General features: G+C 34.0%; 2 protein-coding genes across 2 annotated transcripts; both read left to right on the top strand.

The window, feature by feature from the left end:
• The first annotated feature begins 2039 nt into the window (after positions 1-2039).
• Positions 2040-7955, top strand: LOC130635946 (uncharacterized). Its single transcript, XM_057445479.1, has 3 exons — positions 2040-3066; positions 3515-3733; positions 5823-7955. The coding sequence occupies exons 2-3, from the start codon at positions 3534-3536 to the stop codon at positions 7624-7626; spliced, it is 2004 nt and encodes a 667-aa protein (XP_057301462.1). The 5' UTR covers positions 2040-3066; positions 3515-3533; the 3' UTR covers positions 7627-7955.
• A 1025-nt stretch (positions 7956-8980) lies between these two features.
• Positions 8981-19774, top strand: LOC130636873 (uncharacterized). Its single transcript, XM_057446722.1, has 10 exons — positions 8981-9067; positions 9441-9499; positions 9609-9687; positions 10762-10971; positions 11249-11438; positions 12252-12306; positions 12595-12617; positions 14212-14324; positions 14755-14972; positions 16904-19774. The coding sequence occupies exons 1-10, from the start codon at positions 8981-8983 to the stop codon at positions 18714-18716; spliced, it is 2847 nt and encodes a 948-aa protein (XP_057302705.1). The 3' UTR covers positions 18717-19774.
• Positions 19775-21042: the final 1268 nt, after the last annotated feature.

The following is a 21042-nucleotide window of genomic DNA, read 5'->3' as shown; positions in this document are numbered from 1 at the left end:
TAGCTTCTAGAAAATAGTAAACAACTTAGCATTAAAAGTTGAAAATACACTTCTTAAATAAAATTACCTTTTAAAAAAGTTCTTTTTTCCTGTTTGTGATTTCTTTTGTGTATTAAGTGTTTTTCTTAGAAAAGATTTGCAATTAAAAAAACAATATGTTGACTTTTTGTCAACATTCCACATCACGAGGGTTTATTCAAAAGCTCAGGAACTTGTTGATAAAGTGAAAGAGAGAGAGAGAGAGAGAGAGTATTTATTTAGTTAACCTCGGTGCACAGCAGTGCGAATAGTTTTTCTGTGAAAGAATACCTCTAGTATTTTTCTCACGGGTCTTAATTTAATTTTCACGCTGAGAAAGAGTTACCTATTAGTAAGATTAAGATAAAAATATAAAAGTTATTTATTATTAAAGATTTTTATCACAAAGGAATCTAAGAATGAATGCTCACATGATCTACGTGGACATAAAAGGCTTTTTTAACGCAGCATAAATATTTAGTAGGGAGAGGGGAGGAATCCCTACCCGGCATACTTTTTTAATAAACTCAGAACCAAAAATGAAATGATGGTGAAACTCCTGCTGGTAGTTTTTATCGTTTTGGATCCGGAATATGAGGAAACATAACTCAAAAATTTCGCATCAGATGGTGCGCTACGCCCCTTTTTTGTATTTCAACAATTTCATATATGAATTATAGCATGCACTGAAATTGTGACCTTTTATATTTATATACCTATAAAACTTCACAGAGCTTGAGTACCTCGTCTTCCCACACCTTTACGCCCGTGGGCGTTGTTTTATATTTGAGATACGCCTTTTTGCGGCCTTTTTTTCTTTACAATAAAACTCCAATTTTTTCTCCTTGATATTTTGGCACCTCATATTTTTATTGTTTGAAATCTAAACCGTCAATATTTATCTTACTAAGAGCTATTGATATGCAAAGGCGAACAAAAAACTATTATAAAATAAATAAAAATAGGCAGAAAATTTAATGGTAATATAATTTCAAATGATAATGTTTTTGTTACTTTGGCGCTACTTTGGCGCCTCTAAAAGATTTGAATTAGGCAAAAATAGCTGAAATGCTATTTTGAATAGTGAAAAATTTATTTTTGTAAATAATTATTAAAACAGAATGAAAAATCTTTTTGGAAGCAAAAGAAGCCGAAAATTCAATAAAATACCCATCTTAGCAAAAGATACTCGCATTCATCATTTCAAGTATGATTTTTAATTGTCACGTGACATACATCATTTATACCAAGTTCTTTGACTTAACCCTATTCGGTCCGGGGGTTTTCGAACATACTATGACCGGGGGGGGGGGGGACGGATTCCGCCCCCCCTCAATAACTTTTCATAGGATTGTTCAAATTGAATCAAACTTGGCACACTTATAATAGTACCTCACAAAAGGAGCAAAATGGCGGCAATATTTTTTTTCCTTGCGTCAGCACATTTTCTGTGACGTCATCAGAAGTCTGAAAATTGTTAAAAATGCCACTATCTGCTTATAATATAATTACTTTTGTTCTAGAGCGAATTTTTACATTCTGTTTGATGTTTCTGAAAGCTAAATAAATGTTATTTAACATATCTTTCGGTTTTTGCATGGATCGGATAAAAAATTGCCAAAAATTGCCCGAAAATCCGTTTTCTTCCGATTTTCGGGTAAAATCTGTCAAAATCGGGAAATCGGAATCGTCACGTGTCCAAATTATTCACAATAATTTTTCTTGATGAAACAAAGTTGTGTTGCAAGTTTTAAGTTCTAGGGATAATCCTAACAGGAGTTATTTTATTTTCCTCATTATAAGGATTTCATAGAGATTTTTAGGGGTAGTTTCGAGTAATGGCCAATATCAAAGCCTGTGAAAGGTATGGGACCTAAAAATTTAGCATGCAGGTGTCTAATAGATAAATGTTGAAGCTCAGTAAGTATCATAGCCATATAACAAAGCAATCAGGAGTTATTAAAAAAAAAACCGTCAGGGGGGGCGGAATCCGCCCCCCCCCCCCGGACCGAATAGGGTTAAGACAAGGAAAGTTTTCGGGGAACAATTTTTATTCAAATTACTCCTTTCGTCCATTTTACTTTTTCATATATTGAATCTTTCGAGAGCATTTCCACGCAAAGCCTAGATAAAACGCCCTCTAGCTCCCACGGTGTTTCCATGCTTTGTATATTTGAACAGTCTCTTTTGCATTGTAACCGTAGTCAAAGTGTCTGACAGAATAACGATAAGATTTAATAAATGTAAGCGTAAACATCCCTATATGTCTGTTCTACCTTATTATAAGGACGTCTTTCGAAATATATTAATTTCTCGATGAAATTAACACCGTAAAACAAAATGTTACAGCAATGAAATTAACACGGTTTTTTAACTTTGGTAGCTTACGCCAGTAAAACAAACGTGATGGCGGTTAGTACGAAAATTATAACACAGAACAAAAACAACAACTTTCAGCTACTTTATTCTGTGAATTTGTCAACAACGTAAGATTGGGAAGGTCACTTGTCGCAAAAGTCCAGGAAACGAAAGAGAAATTAAAAACAAAACTCTTTCGAAGCAAGAATTGTAGATTTAATTAATGTATGTATCAACTTTTGTATAATATTCTGAAGATGACTTTGGTAAAGTCGAAACATGTTAAAAATAAAACGTGTCGTAATTTTTATGAAAATAGATTTAATTACTGTTTAAAGTGACCGTGTAGTTTAAATTAACACCAGTAAGAAATTAAAGTCGACTTAATTAACAGGATGACTCAAAAACGCGCTATAAGTTATCTTTTATTGCAAGGTATGGTATTTAAACTCGCTTATTCAACATCCAACCGCATGCTAATAAACTTCTTGGAACAGCTAAATAGATGAATATAGCCCGGCGAAATTTCATACTGAGTTTTTAAATTAAAGTCTAACAAAGAACATAAACGTGTTGTTATGCCGATAACTTCGGAAAACTCGGAGGCAACATGTATATATTGAGGAGATGAAATATGCATTAACAGAATGTCAATCATCATAGGTGACGATAAGAAGCAACAGTGGTGAGGTGCGTTTTTTAGTTTGACTTTTTGCTTTGTTTGCGTGCGTTTACTGCTATGTTTTCTTTTCTTAAGCAATTTACAAATATAAATATTTCAACCGAATCAACGCTTTTATCACCAGCGTATTCTTGCTTTTTCGAGCTTTTTTCAGCTTTGTAAACTTTAAAGTGGAAATAAAGGAGAAAGTTTTTTTCATAAAGTAAAAGTACATGCTGTGTCTAAAACTTTTGAGAGAATGTCGTAAAAGTTTACTTTCCTATCCCTTTTTAAAATTTGTTATGGAACACGACGTATTTGCAATCCAAGTGTGCCTAAACATTCTGACTGGCAAGACGTACGAGTTTTAAATCAACTAAAAGATCGTTCTTATAAGCAATGTTGTTTTTTTGGCCAATCTGATTTAGTTTTTCACTTTGACTACCAGCATAAATAAAAAATGTGTGAAAACATTAGTTTTGTAGATTAAACAAAAATGGCGACGAATAATGTATTATGCATGAATTGTGGTATTAAAGAAGGGAGGAAACGATGTTCGAGATGTAAAAAAGCTTTCTATTGCAGTCAAGAATGTCAAGTAAAACATTGGAAAGAAGAACATAAAAAATCATGCGCTCAAGTTGAGATTGGAACAAAGAGAAAGGAGCAAGAAGAGAGGGATATTGAAACTTTAAAGTAAGAAGCTGTATTTATAGCGGTAGTAATTCTCTTACTCAAACTATCTTTCTGCCGTCTTCATAACAATTACAATAAAGCTTGTTTTGACTGTGAAATAACGTGAAGTAATTATGTATGATATCGCTTTTACCATGTTAATGGAAACGTTTTCACTTAATGTTATTTGAAGTTTAAGTTCTGTCAGTCTGCCTTTATAAAATTATGTCAAATTTGGCACACTTGTAGCACAATGAAAATGGCAGCAAAATTTTTTTGCTCATGTCAGAATATTTTCTGTGACGTCATTGAAATATAGAAACGTGTCTAAAATACCACTTTGTGCTTAGAATTCAATTACGTTAGTTCTGGAACGAATTGGAACTTTCTGTTTAAAGTTTCTTACAGTCAAATTTCACATAAAACGCATAAAAAGCACCATAAAATCCGATAAAATTTTCTTGATTTCCTGATGAAATCCAAAAAATCGATAAATCAGATTATTCTGTGTGCATACCCTAGAAAATGGTTCTTCTTGATAAAATTTGTGTTGTGAATTTCAAGATCTAAGGATAATGCGAAAATTATTATGTTTTTAACATTGAAGTTTAACGGATAGTTTCGAGTAATGGCCAATAGCTAAGGCTCTGAATGGTATGGGACCTAAGAATTTGCCATGTGGGTGTGTCTATTCCCCTCCGGACAGAGTAGGGTTAGCCAATTTTTGTTAAAAGAAACTAAGTATTAAAGAGTCATTGCTAAGGTCATTAAAATTGTCATGAAAGATTTTTTCCATTTTTTTTTCCCTAAATGGAATTTTTCACAAACTTATTGACTAGTCTATTATAATAATAAACTGGTTTCACGTGTCTGTGCGATTATGGCTTTTGCAAAGAGTATTTCTTTTCGTTGACGTTGAGCGCCAATTACACGCCCCCTTTTGTTCAGAAAAGTTCGAACAGAAAGAATCCTCAGCATTATCCCAACATATTTTCGTCCTCTTCGAGAGTGAGTAGAAAGATTCACGTATTTAAAATCGCGAAAAGAAAATATTTTGTCCAATCAGAAGACGTATAAATTACTGATAAAGCAACATTGTGAAAAGAAAAAAGAAAAAACTGCGACATGCCTACTGTTGAAACTTTAAGAAATGAAATAATATGAAAATTGCAACAAAAATAAACAAAATAAAGCACAAAAATTTACTGCTCTAAGTTTATTATTTCTTTTATCCATGTTTGAAGAAAGGATATCAGTTGTCGTGTACTGAAATTTTTTTATTTTTTTTGGTTTATACTTGTCAATAATAAAGCGCTTTTATTTGTAGAGATTATTCTTCGAGTTATTTGCTAGAAGAATTTTTTTGCTCGAAATATTATTAAGATTATGACAAATTTTAGGCTGAATAACTTGGAGGCGATTTGAAATAACTGAAGTCATCTTCTGTGTGCGTAACCAGGGTACACTTAGGACCAATTTTGCAAAACTGAGTCACCCAATTCATTTCAGATCGGGCGGGTTTATTAGGTCATGCAGAACTTAACAAAGTAATAACTGGCAAAAAATGATCAATGTTTTTGTTATAAATTTGTCGAAAATGCAACAATGACCAACAACAAAATGTTTTGGGAACAATTCGATCGATATTTGAGATATTCCAAGATATTCAGAAAGAATATTTATGTCAAAAAAGGGGGGCGTTGCATCGAAATTATTCGTAAATATAAATAATACACACTTCACTGTGACATGGTACATTGACCAAGTTAAATGTAGGTTTTAATTGTTCCAAAAACAGGTGGTGCTATATTTCTATTTTTTAAAAAGTCTTAGAACTGTAGCAACAGCGGTCGAAGAGACATAATAAAATGTTGGGCTCATAAATTATCACACACATTTTCGCCTGTAGACAGATTTAATTCCCTCTCGCTTCTCTTTGAGAAAGGGAATATAAATTTAGAGTCATGTTTAATTTTTATATTACGGGACAGTTATCCACATGGGAAACTTTAGCAAACATGTTGTTTATTGGCAAAGCTGCAGTGTACTACAGTTTAAAAGATTTTGATATCTCATCATTCTTATTTACTAAAATATAATTTCAATTTAGGTTTGTGTCAAAAGACTTCATTACATGTCTTTCATGCTCTGCAATAGAAGCAAGATTCCGTTGTAGTCGTTGTAAACGTCGATTATACTGTGGTAAAAAATGCCAAGCGAACCACTGGAATCAACATAAAAAGGTCTGCAGCGGTAAAGCCCAAAACAGTTTTAAACATCGAAACACTGAAGAAGGAGAAGATCTCAGCTTGGAAAAGCGTTTAAAAGGGCTTTCAGTTAGTGGAAAAAGCAATGTAGGACGATTTCAATGGTCTGTGATAGAAGAATCATTTCTTTTATTATCGAATCAAATGAAAAAGATAATTGATATTCACGTCCCTAATTTTCATTGTGAATATCAAGAAGTTTTTCCACTAGAGAAAGAACATTTTGATTTTCTGGAGGATTGTTTTAATGAGCAAAAGTCATGGGGCTTTGATGAGATAGCAATGCATGAAAAGATATGGGACACAGAAATGTACGTGGAGAAATATCGTGAGTTCTCGCCGCGTTTATTAGAAATGTTGACAAGTAATCCCCAAATTGGTGATGTTCTGGAAAACCTTAGTTTTGGTACATACCCCAAAGAGCGTTATCAGATATGGCGGAATTCTCCGATAGTGGAAAAGAGTTTCAACTTTGGTAAGAACTATGTTTATATCGGATTTGTTGATCTTCTTGAGCTTATGATGGGCAATTTCAGTGGGGACGGTGATAAAGTAAGATTTGTTGGAATTGAACAATCCGAAATATGTGTGGCACGTTCTTTGATTATCTATGAAATGATTAAAATGAAAGCAAGCTACGACGCAATTTTAGAAGTTTGGTTTTCTACTGGTTGGAGTGATAAAACCCTGGAGTTGTTTAAAGCTGCATGCTGCAATTTACTTCCTACAGTTCAAAATAAAGAAGTAAAAGAGTTGATTCAGTATTGGATGATGACTGAAATATCACTAGTTGAGGCAAAAGAATTGTGGGGAGCAGGATATGTTTCATATTACAAAATGACTCCCGCTGGCATTCTACTAAAAAAGGAGGATCGCATTGCTTTCTGTCGGTATAGGCTAACAGGTCAAATGTTTGACCAAGTTAAATCGCAAATTCATGGTAATGTAACAGCTTTTTGTAGAACAGGAAAGTTCAGACATTACGAACTATCCGCCGACTCATTCTTGGCGTCTTTTAAAATCAGCAAGTCGTTTATCTACAATGGAAATTTTTTTGAGAGTCTTATGAATTTTTACAGGTTGAAACTTCATGCTTTGGTTAAATTAGTAGCAGAAGGAAAAGTCGAATGTACGTTTCATGTTAACTCAGTTTCATTGGATAACAAGAAAATTATCGAAGAAATCTGCTTATTACAACCGCATCGTATTGACTGGAGTAATCTTGCTGATTACATGAATAAAGAAACGTTCTTCCGATTAGCGGAGGCCTGTGGGGCTGAAAAAACAATCCATTTAATGCATTTTATGAATTGGAGAAGATTTATTTATGGGACAGATATCTATGACTATAAAAATCCATTCGAAGTTCACACTGAACAAAAGAAAATATTTCTAAGTATATTGAAAGATAATCACAAGGCTGGCCTGATACCCTTTCTCAGAAAGCGTGTCTCTTTCCCTGCCCCAAAAAATTTGAGTAACGGAGTACTTTCGTTGAAATATCGTGAAAACTTTTTAAAGTTTTATTTCGATGTGGAAGACTACAAAATGGATATTTTGGAAGTGATCGGAACAAACTTGTGCAACTGTTTTAGTCGAAATAATTTCACTTTTAATTTGAGCTTTCAAATCGAAAAGCAACACTAAAAACACTCTTTTGATGTGTCATAAAAAAGCAGAATCCAATGGTCAAAAGGGGAGAAAATATTTACAGAAATTTTGGATTCCATTCTTCCGCAAAGATTGGCTTTTTGGAATACATAGAAAAAGTAGACGAGTGTTGATTAATGGAAAAAGTACATTTTCATGAAAATTGCAAGACCAGTTGTAACTTTTGAAGACGATGATGTTTTTTGTCAGTATTTGTAAAATTAAATTTAAAATTGTTCCGTAAAATAGTTCTAAAGTCGTTAACTGCGCCTTACAATTTCAAGTTTTTTTATTTAAAATTTATAAAAATAAATCGTAATCACTTCCCCAGTCAATTATTCTTACCTATAATCACCCAATGCCAGATTTACCACAAAACCATGGGGGATAGAAGGTTTCCTGTGGGAACCACGTAGTTCTTATCCTAGCAGAAATTAGCAGCTAATATGGCGTTGTGAAAGAGAATGTTATTTTTTTTCAACAACTGCATAACCATATTGGTAATATTTTTATTGGAAATATTATTTAAAAGATTTTGCCATCTTTCATACACTCATACACTATTCTAGTCATGCTGACACTAGATAATTAAGCTGTATTGTTCCGATAGTTATTGCTTAGTGGGAACAAATGTGTGGGTTTAAACTGCTACACGCAAACTCCTTCGTGATCTGTGTCGCCCTTTTTATTACAAAAATTCATTGTTAGTAGCAAAATATAGTTCCTTCTCGAATTTAAACTTTCGGGGGACCAGCAGAGATCAATTTCTAAGAACTGGGCGGCGATTTTATACTTTCTAAAGATAGTCCGTTAACAATCGCTATTTCATCCTTTCAGCGCTCTTTGTTAGCTCTCAATTTTTAAAGTGACGGTGCGGATAATTACCCTATGCTATAAATAAGGATAGAGCGTGGAAGTTTCTAAGAGCCTCCTCGACTTTCTTATTCGATGAACATGTTAATATCTCTAACTCGCATCTTTACATTTTTCAAAAATTATAGAGAATCTTCTGTACATTGAGTATGAATAAAATAAAAACAAATAATCTGGCTGAAATTTTTTCACTTCTCTCTGGGTTTGTTTCAAGAAAAAACAAATACGGGGAAATATCTTCAAATGTCGCGACATTGCGAAACTTGTCTATATTTAGATTTATTGAGCCGCAAACAATTAAGAAAAAATTTCCAGGCTAAACGTGTAAAAGAAAAATAACTCCTGTACCTGAAGCTGATTGTCTTGGTTGTTTGATTTTGTTTTGACCGCTCGCGCGTAGTGTACCAAAACAATCCAAGGTTTTCGCGACCTGGTACTGACGAAGGAACGTGATAACAAAGGCCTTTTGATTTTGAAAATGGTAGTGTGGTCATTATCTGGTTTTCAGGCCAGTTTGACCTTTTTGTCAACTGAAAGCTTTACATTTTTGCAATATTTGTTTTCTGTTTGTTTTCCATGTTAAGATGAATATATTGTTACGTTTTTTAGCCATATACAGATCTTAAACGCGCTAATTTTAGGATTTTTGGCTAGGAACGAAAATTTTGAGGGACCATTCTAAAACCAGCTAACTACCTAGCCTTAGTTTTACTATTCTGTTTAATATAAGAGCTTTTTGCCCTTCCCAACATAATTCGTTTTCATGTTGGGGCTGTGGCTATCAAGCTAGCTCCTTAACTATTTCTCTGGCTGAAAAGTACAACAAAATTCTTAATACTTCTTAATACATGCCTAATAAAGTTAGGTAGCTAGCGACACCTTTTTATTACTGACATAAAGCTTATTCTGCAGAATAAAATGACTGAGTGATTATTTAGCTGGACGGAGTATCGACAGGCTGTTTCCGGTGTTTTTATTTAAACACATTTATACTAAAGTTAGTTATAGTTTAAAAGATTTTTAATAAATGGAACGAGGTTTTCATTTTTAGATTTAACAGAAACTTTTCAACAATTAAAATTATTGAGTGATTGTTTTATCAACAGGCTGTTTCCTGTGTTTTTATTTAAACCGAAGTTAGAATATAGTTTTTGGGGTATTACAGCTATACAGATGTGTAACACAGTATACATGTACTAAGCGTTTAGCCCAGTGCTAACAACGGGATAATTCCTGTGTTTTTATTAGCCAAAGTTGCGATAAAGTTTTTTGGAAAAGGGTATTATGACTATGAGGATGTGCAACACAGTTTACCTGTACTAAGCGCTTACCCTGGTGTCGCCATTAAATCACTGATTGTGTTTGTTTTGACAGGGTAACAATGGGTTGTATGTGCGCCTCACTCGATTAACCAACCTCGTCCCCAGGGTCTTGTGGCCCCTGAGCCGTTATTGCTATCAACTTCATCAACAAGGCAAAACGCCCTGGGAACGAGGTTGTCGATTAACGACATACTGCATATCTGTACTTAAATAAAAAAATTTATACTAAATGCAATTAAGTAGTTAGCTACCCCTTCACCGTAAATCAACTTTAGCAAAAGTCAAAAGGTTATTAATGAGACACGGAGTACCCCTGCTATGCGCTCATCTTGTTGTTAACGATGGACTGTTTCCTGCGTTTTTATTTAAACTGAAGTGACGATAACATTTTTTCGAAAAGGCTATTATGCGCATGTGCGACACGGTTTACATATACTAAGCGCTAAGCCCAGTGTTAATAACGGACTGTTTTCTGTTGTTTTTTTAAACCAAGTTTTTTTTGAAAAGGGTATTACTCCTATACGGATGTGCGACATGGTGTTATATAACTTGTGTACAAGTGCTTAGCCCGGTATCATAATTTTTAAATTTTCACGGAACTTCCGCAAAATTAAATAATATTGACAGATTGTTTTCGCTATGACGGGGAAGCATCGGGCTGTAAACTGTTTGTTTTTTGCCAAAGTTATAGGAAACTAATTTTTTGTATATTCACCTGCAACAACCTAAATGTTGTGTGCGCTGCACTCAATGTACAACACACTGTATACCTGTATTAAAGCGCTTCATCAGAATGTGTGGCACAGTTTACGGTGCTTATCAAGATCGACCCCAGCACCTTTAACCGGTAGAACTATCAGAAAGCGCAGTGCCGTTGAGAAACGAATAGTCCTGGGAATGAGGTTGGGTTCTTTTTAATCGTTCTACCGTACGTCAGGTAGCACTGTTTTTCTTCGGTCCATACCGGAATGGACCATTCATTTGTTGGTTTGTTGCCATATCACAGAAAATATTTTATTTGACACAAGTAGAGAAAATGGTTATTGCTAGAGCATTCCTAGTAGTATGTACTGTAAAGTCAGGTGTGGATAGGGAGCAAGTGTTATATCGTTACCTTCCCTTTCATTGTTCAGACAGTTGCAACTGGGTTTAGAAACCTGGATAAATGAGAAATTATAAAAGTAGAGCTATTTTGTGAAATCCGAACATACTGCCTTACAATGAGCAGTATTCGATTCACGGTCCCCAGAACTGGGAGCTGCAGACAAATCCACTACACTACGTGCTGATATATGTTAGCAACACATGTGGTACACACATGTGCTTATTCAGATGACATGTATATGTGATATATACATACACATCCATTCTCTACTGAGAACTGATACATTGGATCTTGATTTTGATGATTCTGTTGCTGACAGAAACTGTTGGATCGACAGTTCGCTGCCCAGACATTGAGAGCATTGCTGTCAGAACTTCAGTACAAAGCGTGCAAAAACAAAGTAGATATTTTTCCAGTAACAGGACTAGCAACTTATACTAATGTTCATTTTGGTCCTGATTACAATGTCAATCAACTAAATTCCAGCTTCTTGCCAAATCTGCGTTATTGTAGATATCAGGAACCAGTATGATGCGTTCACGGGAACGGCATTCAGGGAGGTTTATTTTTTTTAGTGCAGAAATTTCCGACGGGGTGAAAATGCATTCTAACGTGCTTAATTTTCAGCAGGTGAGTTTTTTTATTACCGAAGGGAAAAGAAAGTAATAAAAATCGTTCGACGTGAAAAAAAGACCTCATTGACTTGCAGACAGAAGGAACTCCATTTTTTGTTAATATTTTGTTACAAGAGATAAAAAGTCTCCCATTGTTTTATAACTTTGTTAGAGAATTCCATTTTTTAATACTTTGTAAAAGAAGCGAAATTCTGGTGATATAGACTGAGGAATAAGTTCTTCCAGTTCTAGTTATTTTGTTAAAGCTCTTCCATTTTTCACCAACATTTGGTAAATTCTTGTCTTAGAACAATATTAATTGATGCTAAAATAATTACATATTCTTTAAAAATTCTACATATTTCTTGAATCCTGAATTGTTAGCTATGAGCCGTTAAGCGTTAAAAGATGTAGGTCCGGCTGTAGTTCCACCCACCAAAAAACATCATGCATCTCGAAGAAACGATTTGTAAACATGATGTAACAATGCATTCTTATTACAATCCTTTGTGGCACAGTGACTGAGTGTATAGAGCAACACTGATTTAGAAGCTTAGAAAGCTCCTGTTTTACAGAGAAAGACCAAACCACGACCTTCTTTTTTCTTTTTGATTCTTGCTGCGGCGATATATATAAAAAAACACAAAGAGCCGAGGTTCAAGGTTAAGGAAGACCCTCACTGCCAGTCATTTTTATTTTGTGTTTTAGATCAAGTCAATGTGATGCCGCTGTCAACATTTAATTGTTCCACCGCGCATCTGAAGTTAGTTGATTCGTTTCCTTTCTACATATCAATTTTATTCACATAGCGGTCGCATCAGTGCTAACGCTGCCCTAGTACTGATATATCTCACATGTATAATATGATGGCTAATTGATTCCGAAATAATCTTCATTCGAAACGACTTGTTTCATATATTCAAGCTATATAGACCACGCACGGTGTTTCCATCCCTTGTAATTTTGAACAACTCCTTGCTGCATCTTGTAATCGTTTTTAAAACGCCTGACAGAACAAAAATGTCAACCATTTTGTAATTTTTAAACATAGAAGATATTTATACAGTTCGTTTAGTACGCATTAATATCTTCTTTTTTGTTAATTTAAGTAGAATGTTTTGGTAGTAGCAACAGTGACAAAATAAACAAGAAGCCCTGGGGGCTCTAAGAATTTCCGCGCGCTACCAAAATATTTGATGAAAACCTGCTAATTCGTTGTGTTATTGTGCCAAACATTCGAAGGGGTTTGGTGCATGAACCTCTGAAGATAAAGCCCATCAGTGACATTATATCTTACAACAAACGCAAACAAAACGAAACGTGTCATAATAAACTCACATTTTAAAAGAAATTGCTAACAAAAAATACAGCCTATCATTCATGGTTGAAAGTCTTGCGATTGAAGCGTTTATGGTCTTAAACGGCATTAGTTGACAAAAAATCAAAATTTTGATGTGACCATCATTTTCAGCATAATTTTTTTATTAACTGTGTCAATTTTTGTCGAAAATAAAGCAGTTTTAATTTTTGGATAAATTTTGGCCTGAAATGACATTTACGTGACAAAAACCAAACTTTTGTACCATCATCATTTTCAGCATACTTTATTTGTTAACTGTGCCAGATTTAGCCGAAAATGAAGTGGTTTTTTTAATTTTTGGACCAATTTTGGCCTAAAATGGCATTTAGGTGACAAAAATCAAAATTTTGATGTCACCATTATGTTCAGCATACTTTTTTTGTTAACTTTGCCAAATTTTGTTGAAAATGAAGTAGTTTTAATTTTTGGACCAATTTTGGCCTAAAATGACATTTCAGGTGGCAAAAAACCAAAATTTTGATGTCACCATCATGTTCAGCATACTTTTTTTGTTAATTGTGGCAAAATTAGTCAAAAATAAAGTAGTTTTAATTTTTGGACCAATTTTGGCCTAAAATGACATTTAGGTAACAAGAAATCAAAATTTTGATGTCACCATCATGTTCAGCATACTTTATTTGTTTACTGTGCCAAATTTTGTTAAAAATAAAGTAGTTTTAATTTTTGGACCAATTTTGTCCTGAAATGACATTTAGGTGACAAAAATCAAAATTATTATGTCACCATTATGTTCAGCATACTATTTTTGTTAACTGTGCCAAATTTTGTCGAAAACAAATACCAATTTTGGCCTGAAGCGTCAATACTAGACTTCCCAGTTGTTAAGGAGCTTGGGTACGAAGTTTACATCTGTGACGGACCAACCTGAAATCCCAGGGTCGATTTTTTCTCAAAAAATGCTCCGAAAGAAAAAACGACGGTTTTAAAGAATTTCCTACGCCTTCGGGCGCGGAAATTCAATAATTGTTCAGATTTTATATAGTGTAAACTCACCTATGCTATTTAAACTCGCTTATTCAACATTAATTGTTAAATCACATGCTGATGTAATTCTTAGAATTGATGAATAGTTAAATAGAACTTAAACATTAATTATTTATGTTTCCTACTGCATCTTTACGCTGAAAGGTTATTAAAGAAATTTGTACGTTAAATGTAATATAGATTTATAAAGCTAATGGAAATATGATTCAGCTGGGTTTTTTTCGGAAAATGTTTATATCATAATTTACTGGACTATCAAGGTCAAGGCTTTTTAGGCACTTATAAGTAAGGTTTCTTTAATAGAGCATGACTTCTATGTTAACAGAAAACTTTTTAAAGCAACACGCAAAACATGCGTACAGCTGAGTGCAAGAAAAGACTACGAAACATTACAAGATGGCTGTACCTTTTCTACAGTTTGTTCTTTATAGATATACTTATATTTTTGTTGGATTGCTGTTTAGATAAACTATGCTTGATTTTATCATTACTGTTCTGTCTTGTTTTATACACAATATCGCTACTGTCTATAACTTTAGCTATCACTTTACCTGACTAAGCACGATGGGTATTTGGGGAATCTCAGATGCTGACATCAGCACGCTGAGTCCTTGATCGTTATTGTCAGTTCGTGGTTATGGTGATAAATGCTATAAGCGTAAAGAAAATATTTTATATGTATTCAGGGAATTAAATGTTTATTAAAATTAGTTGCTATGACCGACAAGAAAACATTTTATTTATTCCTGAAGTGATATAATTTTTGTTCTTGGTTTATTTATTTTCTTTCGATATTTTTACCTTGTTGTTTTGATTTTCACTAGTAATAACTTTCACCTTTTGTAGATTATAACAAAGATGGCGACGAATTATGTGGTATGCATAAACTGTGGTATCAGAGAAGGGACAAAACGATGCATGAAATGTCAACAAGCTTTCTATTGCAGTCGAGATTGTCAAGTAAAACACTGGAAAGAAGAACATAAGAAATCGTGCACTCAAATTGAGACTGGAACAAAGAGGGAAGATACAGAAGTGAAAGAGAAACAATTTAAAGCTTCGAGGTAAGATATGGTTGATATATTTCCTTTTTTACTTATTCATAAAAAGAGGATGGGGGGATCTCGGTTTTTCTTTAGTAACACTTAAGAACGGTTAAAGAAATTGTCCTTGTTTAGTTTTTACGAATTTGGCGCCCTGTGACATCACTGTTAAACAAGATGGGTACCAGCAGTAGAACGTTGTAGTAAAATTATTTTTCGGCCCACTAATCTGGTGGATTAGTTTAAACAGACAGAATATCTTCCAGATATCTAAAACACCATCACAGTGAAACGGTTGCCAAACGAATGGACTTGAAAATTAAATAAAGATGTTGAGCACGGGACACAGGTTCTTTATAGTTTCATCTGTCCATGCTGGTGATGAATTTCTTTCTGACATTTCCACTAGTAGCAAAGGAACAACAAAAGGTGTCAACGATCGAAAATATAACGAATGTATTAGACATAGATATAAAATCTGTATCGGCCAAACATCGGAATATGTCGGACTACAACTTTTTCTGTGTTAACCCTATTCGGTCAGGGGGTGCTGGTTTCTGTTTTAATAACTTATTTTTGTTGGTTTGCTGAATAATGATACTTACTGAGTTCCCATATCTTATTTATTAACCACTAGAATGTCAATTTTTTTAGAGTCCACACCCCTCAAATCCTTAGATATTGGCTATTACTGGAGACTACCCCTAAAAATCTGAATGAAATCCTTTATAATCGGGAAAATATAATAACTTTCGACAGGATTATTCTTACAACTTGAAAGTTACAACACGACTTAATTTCATCAAAAATCATTCTGATAATTTTTATCACGTGATCATTCCTATTTCTCGAATTTTTGGGCATTTTTTGAAGTTTTGACGGAAAATATGTTAAATAACTTTTTAAGTTTGAAGCGCCAGCATGATGATAAACGTAGAAATGATAAAGTCCGGTTTAAAAATCATTAAGATTCTTAAAAAGTATTTTGTTTATTTTATTCAGCCTGGAAGAAATAATATCGTTTTGTTAATTTCATTTAACCCTATTCGGTCCGGGGTTTTTCGAACATACTATGACCTCAATAACTTTTCATAGGATTGTTCAAATTGAATCAAACTTGGCACACTTATAGTACGTCATAAAAGGAACAAAATAGCGGCAATAAATTTTTGCTTGCGTCAGCACATTTTCTGTGACGTCACCAGAAGCTTGAAAATTGTTAAAAATGCCACTATCTGCTTAAAATATAATTACTTTTGTTCTAGAGCGAATTTTTACATTCTGTTTAAAGTTCCTGAAAGCTAAATAAAATGTGTTTAACATATCTTCCGGTTTTTACATGGATCGGATAAAAAATTGCCAAAAATTGCCCGAAAATCCGTTTTTTTCCGATTTTCGGGTAAAATCCGACAAAATCGGGAAATCGGATTAGTCACGTGTCAAAATTATTCAAAATGATTCTTCTTGATGAAACAAAGTTGTGTTGCAAGTTTCAAGTTCTAAGGATAATCCTAACAGGAGTTATTATATTTTCCCCATTATAAGGATTTCATAGAGATTTTAGGGGTAGTTTCGAGTAATGGCCAATATCAAAGCCTCTAAAAAGTATAGGACCTAAAAATTTAGCATACAGGTGTGTAATAGATAAATGTTAAAACTTAGTAAGTATCATAGCCATATAAGAAAGCAATCAGGAGTTATTAAAAAAAAACCGTCAGGGGGGGCGGAATCCGCCCCCCCCCGGACCGAATAGGGTTAAGGATCGGGAAAAAAATAGGCAACAGCAGACAATAGACACGTGCTTATATAGTACATCTGATTTCTCGCTGTTTTAGTCGACGATAGATTTAAAGAAAAAAAAATGCTATTCGCATTATCTTCTCGTAGCTGAATTACTTTTTAATACATTTAATACATACATTATATTAAAATCTTGTCAAATTTCTCTTTAGATTTCCATCAGCAGAATTTGTTACTTGTCTTTCATGTTCGGAAAAAGAAGCAAAATTTTGTTGTAGTCGTTGTAAACATAAATTATACTGCAGTAGAGAATGCCAAGTCGAACATTGGAGACAACATAAAAATGTTTGTCAGAGTAAAAAAGGACAAGCTAAAAGCAGGGAAAACAAAAATGAGAAAACAGCCAATGTTAGTGTGGAAAAAATTAAACAGGACCTCTTGAATAGCAGGGCAGCTAGTGAAGCACAAGTTAGCCAGTTATTAACTAACTTGAAAAGTTTCTATCCTCGTATCCCGTCGCACCTTAGAAAAGTGTTAGATCTCGACATTCCTTGTTTTCATCAGGAATATAAAGAAGCTTATCCGTACGACAAGGAAGGTTTTGGCCTGTTAGAAAATTGCTTTAATCAACAAAAGTTATGGGCTTTTCAGGAAGTTGGATTAGATGAAGTTTCTTGGGATAAATACATGTATGTAAAAAGATATGGTGAACATTCACGGGCTTTATTACACATGTTAGCGATGGGTCCTCGCCCTGGCGATGTCCTGAACTCTTTAAGTTTGCAGAGTTATCCGAAACAACGTTACCAAATTTTGCGAAATTCAGCTGTAGGGGAAACTTGCTTCGAGTTTGGCAAAAAGTATGTTTATATCGGGTTTGTTGATCTTCTTGAGCTTTTGATGGGCAATTTCAGTGGAGACGGTGATAAGGTAAGATTTGTTGGAATTGAACAATCCGAAATATGTGTGGCACGTTCTTTGATTATCTATGAAATGATAAAAATGAAAGCAAGCTACGATGCAATTTTAGAAGTGTGGTTTTCCACTGGTTGGAGTGATAAAACCCTGGAGTTGTTTAAAGCTACATGCTGCAATATAATTCCAACCGTTCAAAATAGGGAGGTAAGAGCATTGATTGAATACTGGATGACGGTGAAGTTGCAACTCGGTGAAGCCAGAACAATGTGGAGAGAAGGGTACGTCTCACAGAATTCGTTTATGCCTGTTGGTAATTTGTTAAGAAAAGAAGATCGCGTTGCCTTCTGTTGGTATCAGTTCACAGGACAAATATTTGGTCAAGTAAATATGCAAAACCATGGTAACGTTACTATGTTCTGCAGAACAGCTCCATTTGAAGAATACCAACTGTCTGCAGATACATTGTTTGCTTCTTTTAGCCTTAACAAATTCTTTCCATATAACGGAAACATTTTTGAGAGCATTACGAAATATTACAAGTACAAACTTGATACTTTTATCGGATTAGTAGCTGAAAGGAAAGTCGAATGCACGTTTTATGTCAAAACGGTTTTATTTAACAATAAGGAAGCCATGAAAGAAATCAAGTCATTTAAAGCTGATCATGTAGACTGGAATAATCTTGCTGATTACATGAGTAAAGAAACGTTCTTTCGATTAGCTGATGGCTGTGGGAGTAAAGAAACGATCCATTCGTTGCATTTCATGAATTGGACCAGATGTATATATGGATCATTTATTCTTGAATACAAAAACAGAACAGAAGTTCACATTGCACAAAAGAAAAAGTTCATGGAAATTCTGATTGCTAAACATCATAACGGAATGATTCCTTTTTTCAGGACGGATATCCACCTTAATCACCCGTACAATATCAGCTCGAGTGTCCTTGCCTTACGTTATCAAAATAAATTTTTGGACTTCTATTTTGACGTAGATGGTTTTAAAGTCGACATAACACAATTTAATGAGCCAGATATATGCAACTGCTTCCTTCGAAATAATCATACATTTGACTTGTCCTTTCAAATTGAAAAGAAGCAGTAGAAACTGGAATTCTATTGCAGTAATTTCGTTCTAAATATTGCTGCAACACAGATGGCCGTCTATTAGAAGGTATTGATTTACAAAAACATTAATTGAACGTATCGTCTAGATTTTTAGTCCCTTTGTATATATCTAAATTTACTTAGAATTTTTGGTAATGTTTGGATATAGCTGCAATAGGAAACATAGAGGTGTGGCATAGTTCGAAGTATTTGAAGTTAGTAAGAAAAGTATCAATCTTTGTACAGACAATGTTAGCTTGCTTTTTAAACAGATTTTCCACACATTCCCGTTTTAATTTAATTTTAATTTACTTTTTTTCGGGTTCCACAATTACAACGTTTCTTCTCCCTAAAGTTAAAACGTTAAAAATATTAAAAAGTATATACATACAAATCTTCTAAAACGTAGCTTTAAACGTTAAATTATCAAGACTTGAAGAAAGCCGACTATATATAATAGCGGATAAGCACAGGCGCTCGAAAATAACAGATTTATCGCAACCACATTGAGAAGCTTTTGCATGTCAACGTTTTTGCATTTATTAGTGATTTTTAATCTATCCTCGCTTTCTTAAATGGCTAGCCTTAAATTAACTTTAATTTTATACAATATGTTTTATGACCGAGTGTTTTGTAGTTGTCTAGCTTTGTGATCTAAATCTTCAGTATGTAAAGCTAGGTTAAATATATTTTAGGTGTTATAAGCTATTTTTCAAAAAACAACCTGACCTTGAATAATATAGTAAACAAAGTTCAGCATGGATATTTCTTAACTTCTTAATTTACGGAGTCAGACCCATGTTTTATATCCCTGACAGCACAGCCTCCCTGTTTGTATATCTATTTACTTTTTTAATTTTCTTAATATTTTGCAAGTTTGTAGTTAAAAAGACCTATAACCACAGTTATAGGTCTACTCAAATGTATTCTTTAAAGATTTTATTTTATACAATTTTGTTTTTACCCAAAGTCGCAATGTTTTGTAACTTTATGCCGCGGCTGAACTTACAATGTTACAGTTCATTTGGAACGAAATTATAGCATTTGATTCAAAAACTACTTTTTTTGCCTGCCTTGCGGGACAATAAAGTGTCGGGTTTGGACACTCCACGGCTGGGATCTCTATGCCTTTGAAAGGTTTAAAGTAGGCTCAAAGTGTGATATAAGCAATTATGCTAAGTTTATCAGCACCTGTTATCATTTGAAGCTTTGTCTAACCGTTTAGCTAGCTAGGTTATGTACCCAGCTGGAATAATCTTATTATTTGTTTAGAATAATACACCTCAGTTTGGTCATAACTATCTATATAGCTAGCTATAGCTGCCTAAGTATTGTAGTTAGTGATAAGTAGCTAGGTAGATGTATATCTATCTTTCAATCAATCGATATTTCTAGAAAACATAATACTGATATGATTTCTCTGTTTTCCTAACTAGGGAAGGTTTTAGCTATCTAGCTGTTGGCTACAGCAGTGGTAGTGGGAAGTAGTGGCATTACTTTCTTTAGCTTCAACGATAGGCGGACATTGCAAACTTTCTCTGTTCGGTTCTCCGTGGCCAACCCTCTGTCAATAAATTTGAATAATCTGATTCAACAGATCGTAAATTTTTTGGGTTGATGTGTGTTAGGAGCAATGAAAACCAATTTTCGTGTTTTTAGGTAGACGTCACAAATGTTTGGTATTAGAACCCAACCTGACCGACCTTCTTTTTTTATTGCAAATTTCCCAAATTTATTACCAGCCATTATTGTTGTTTAAATTGCTAGCTGTGTTAAAATCGGTGCTTAATATGGCACATGCACGCATTGATGACTGAATAGTTGGACACAACGTTTTTGGAATTTTGAAGTATATATTTATTTGTTGACAGACTGACTTTATTTTAGGGTTCAAATGACTCTAAGGCCAGATATATGTGACATTCGCCTTGAGGTGGTACTACACTATTAATTTATGTAGATATCGATCGTTTTTCAATTTCGGATTATAAAAGTTTATCGCAGAATACAACAGTAACATTTTTTTCCCAAAAATAGCTGAAAAGTACACAAAAAACGATATTTATAGAAGAGGGTAAAAATTTCCTCCCTGGCAACGTCCTTAGTAACGACCTTATGTTCCCCTTTTCTCCAGAATTCAAGCTCGCGGGTGGTGGCAATTTCTGCAGCATATTTCCCAAATATCCCATTAGCTTTTCTTTTTTTCAAGTGAGCTATTATCCATGTTTTGAAGTGCATTAGTTGTTTTCAAACGTGTATACGCATTTATGAATGTTTACATTTTCCGCGGTAAGCCCTTTTGGCTTTAACATCTGCGTGGTGAA

This window comes from Hydractinia symbiolongicarpus, chromosome 3 (genome assembly GCF_029227915.1).
Source record: "Hydractinia symbiolongicarpus strain clone_291-10 chromosome 3, HSymV2.1, whole genome shotgun sequence".
Taxonomy (NCBI): Eukaryota; Metazoa; Cnidaria; class Hydrozoa; order Anthoathecata; family Hydractiniidae; genus Hydractinia; species Hydractinia symbiolongicarpus.
Note: the sequence above shows the minus strand (reverse complement) of the source record. Positions and strands in the feature narration are given on the sequence as shown.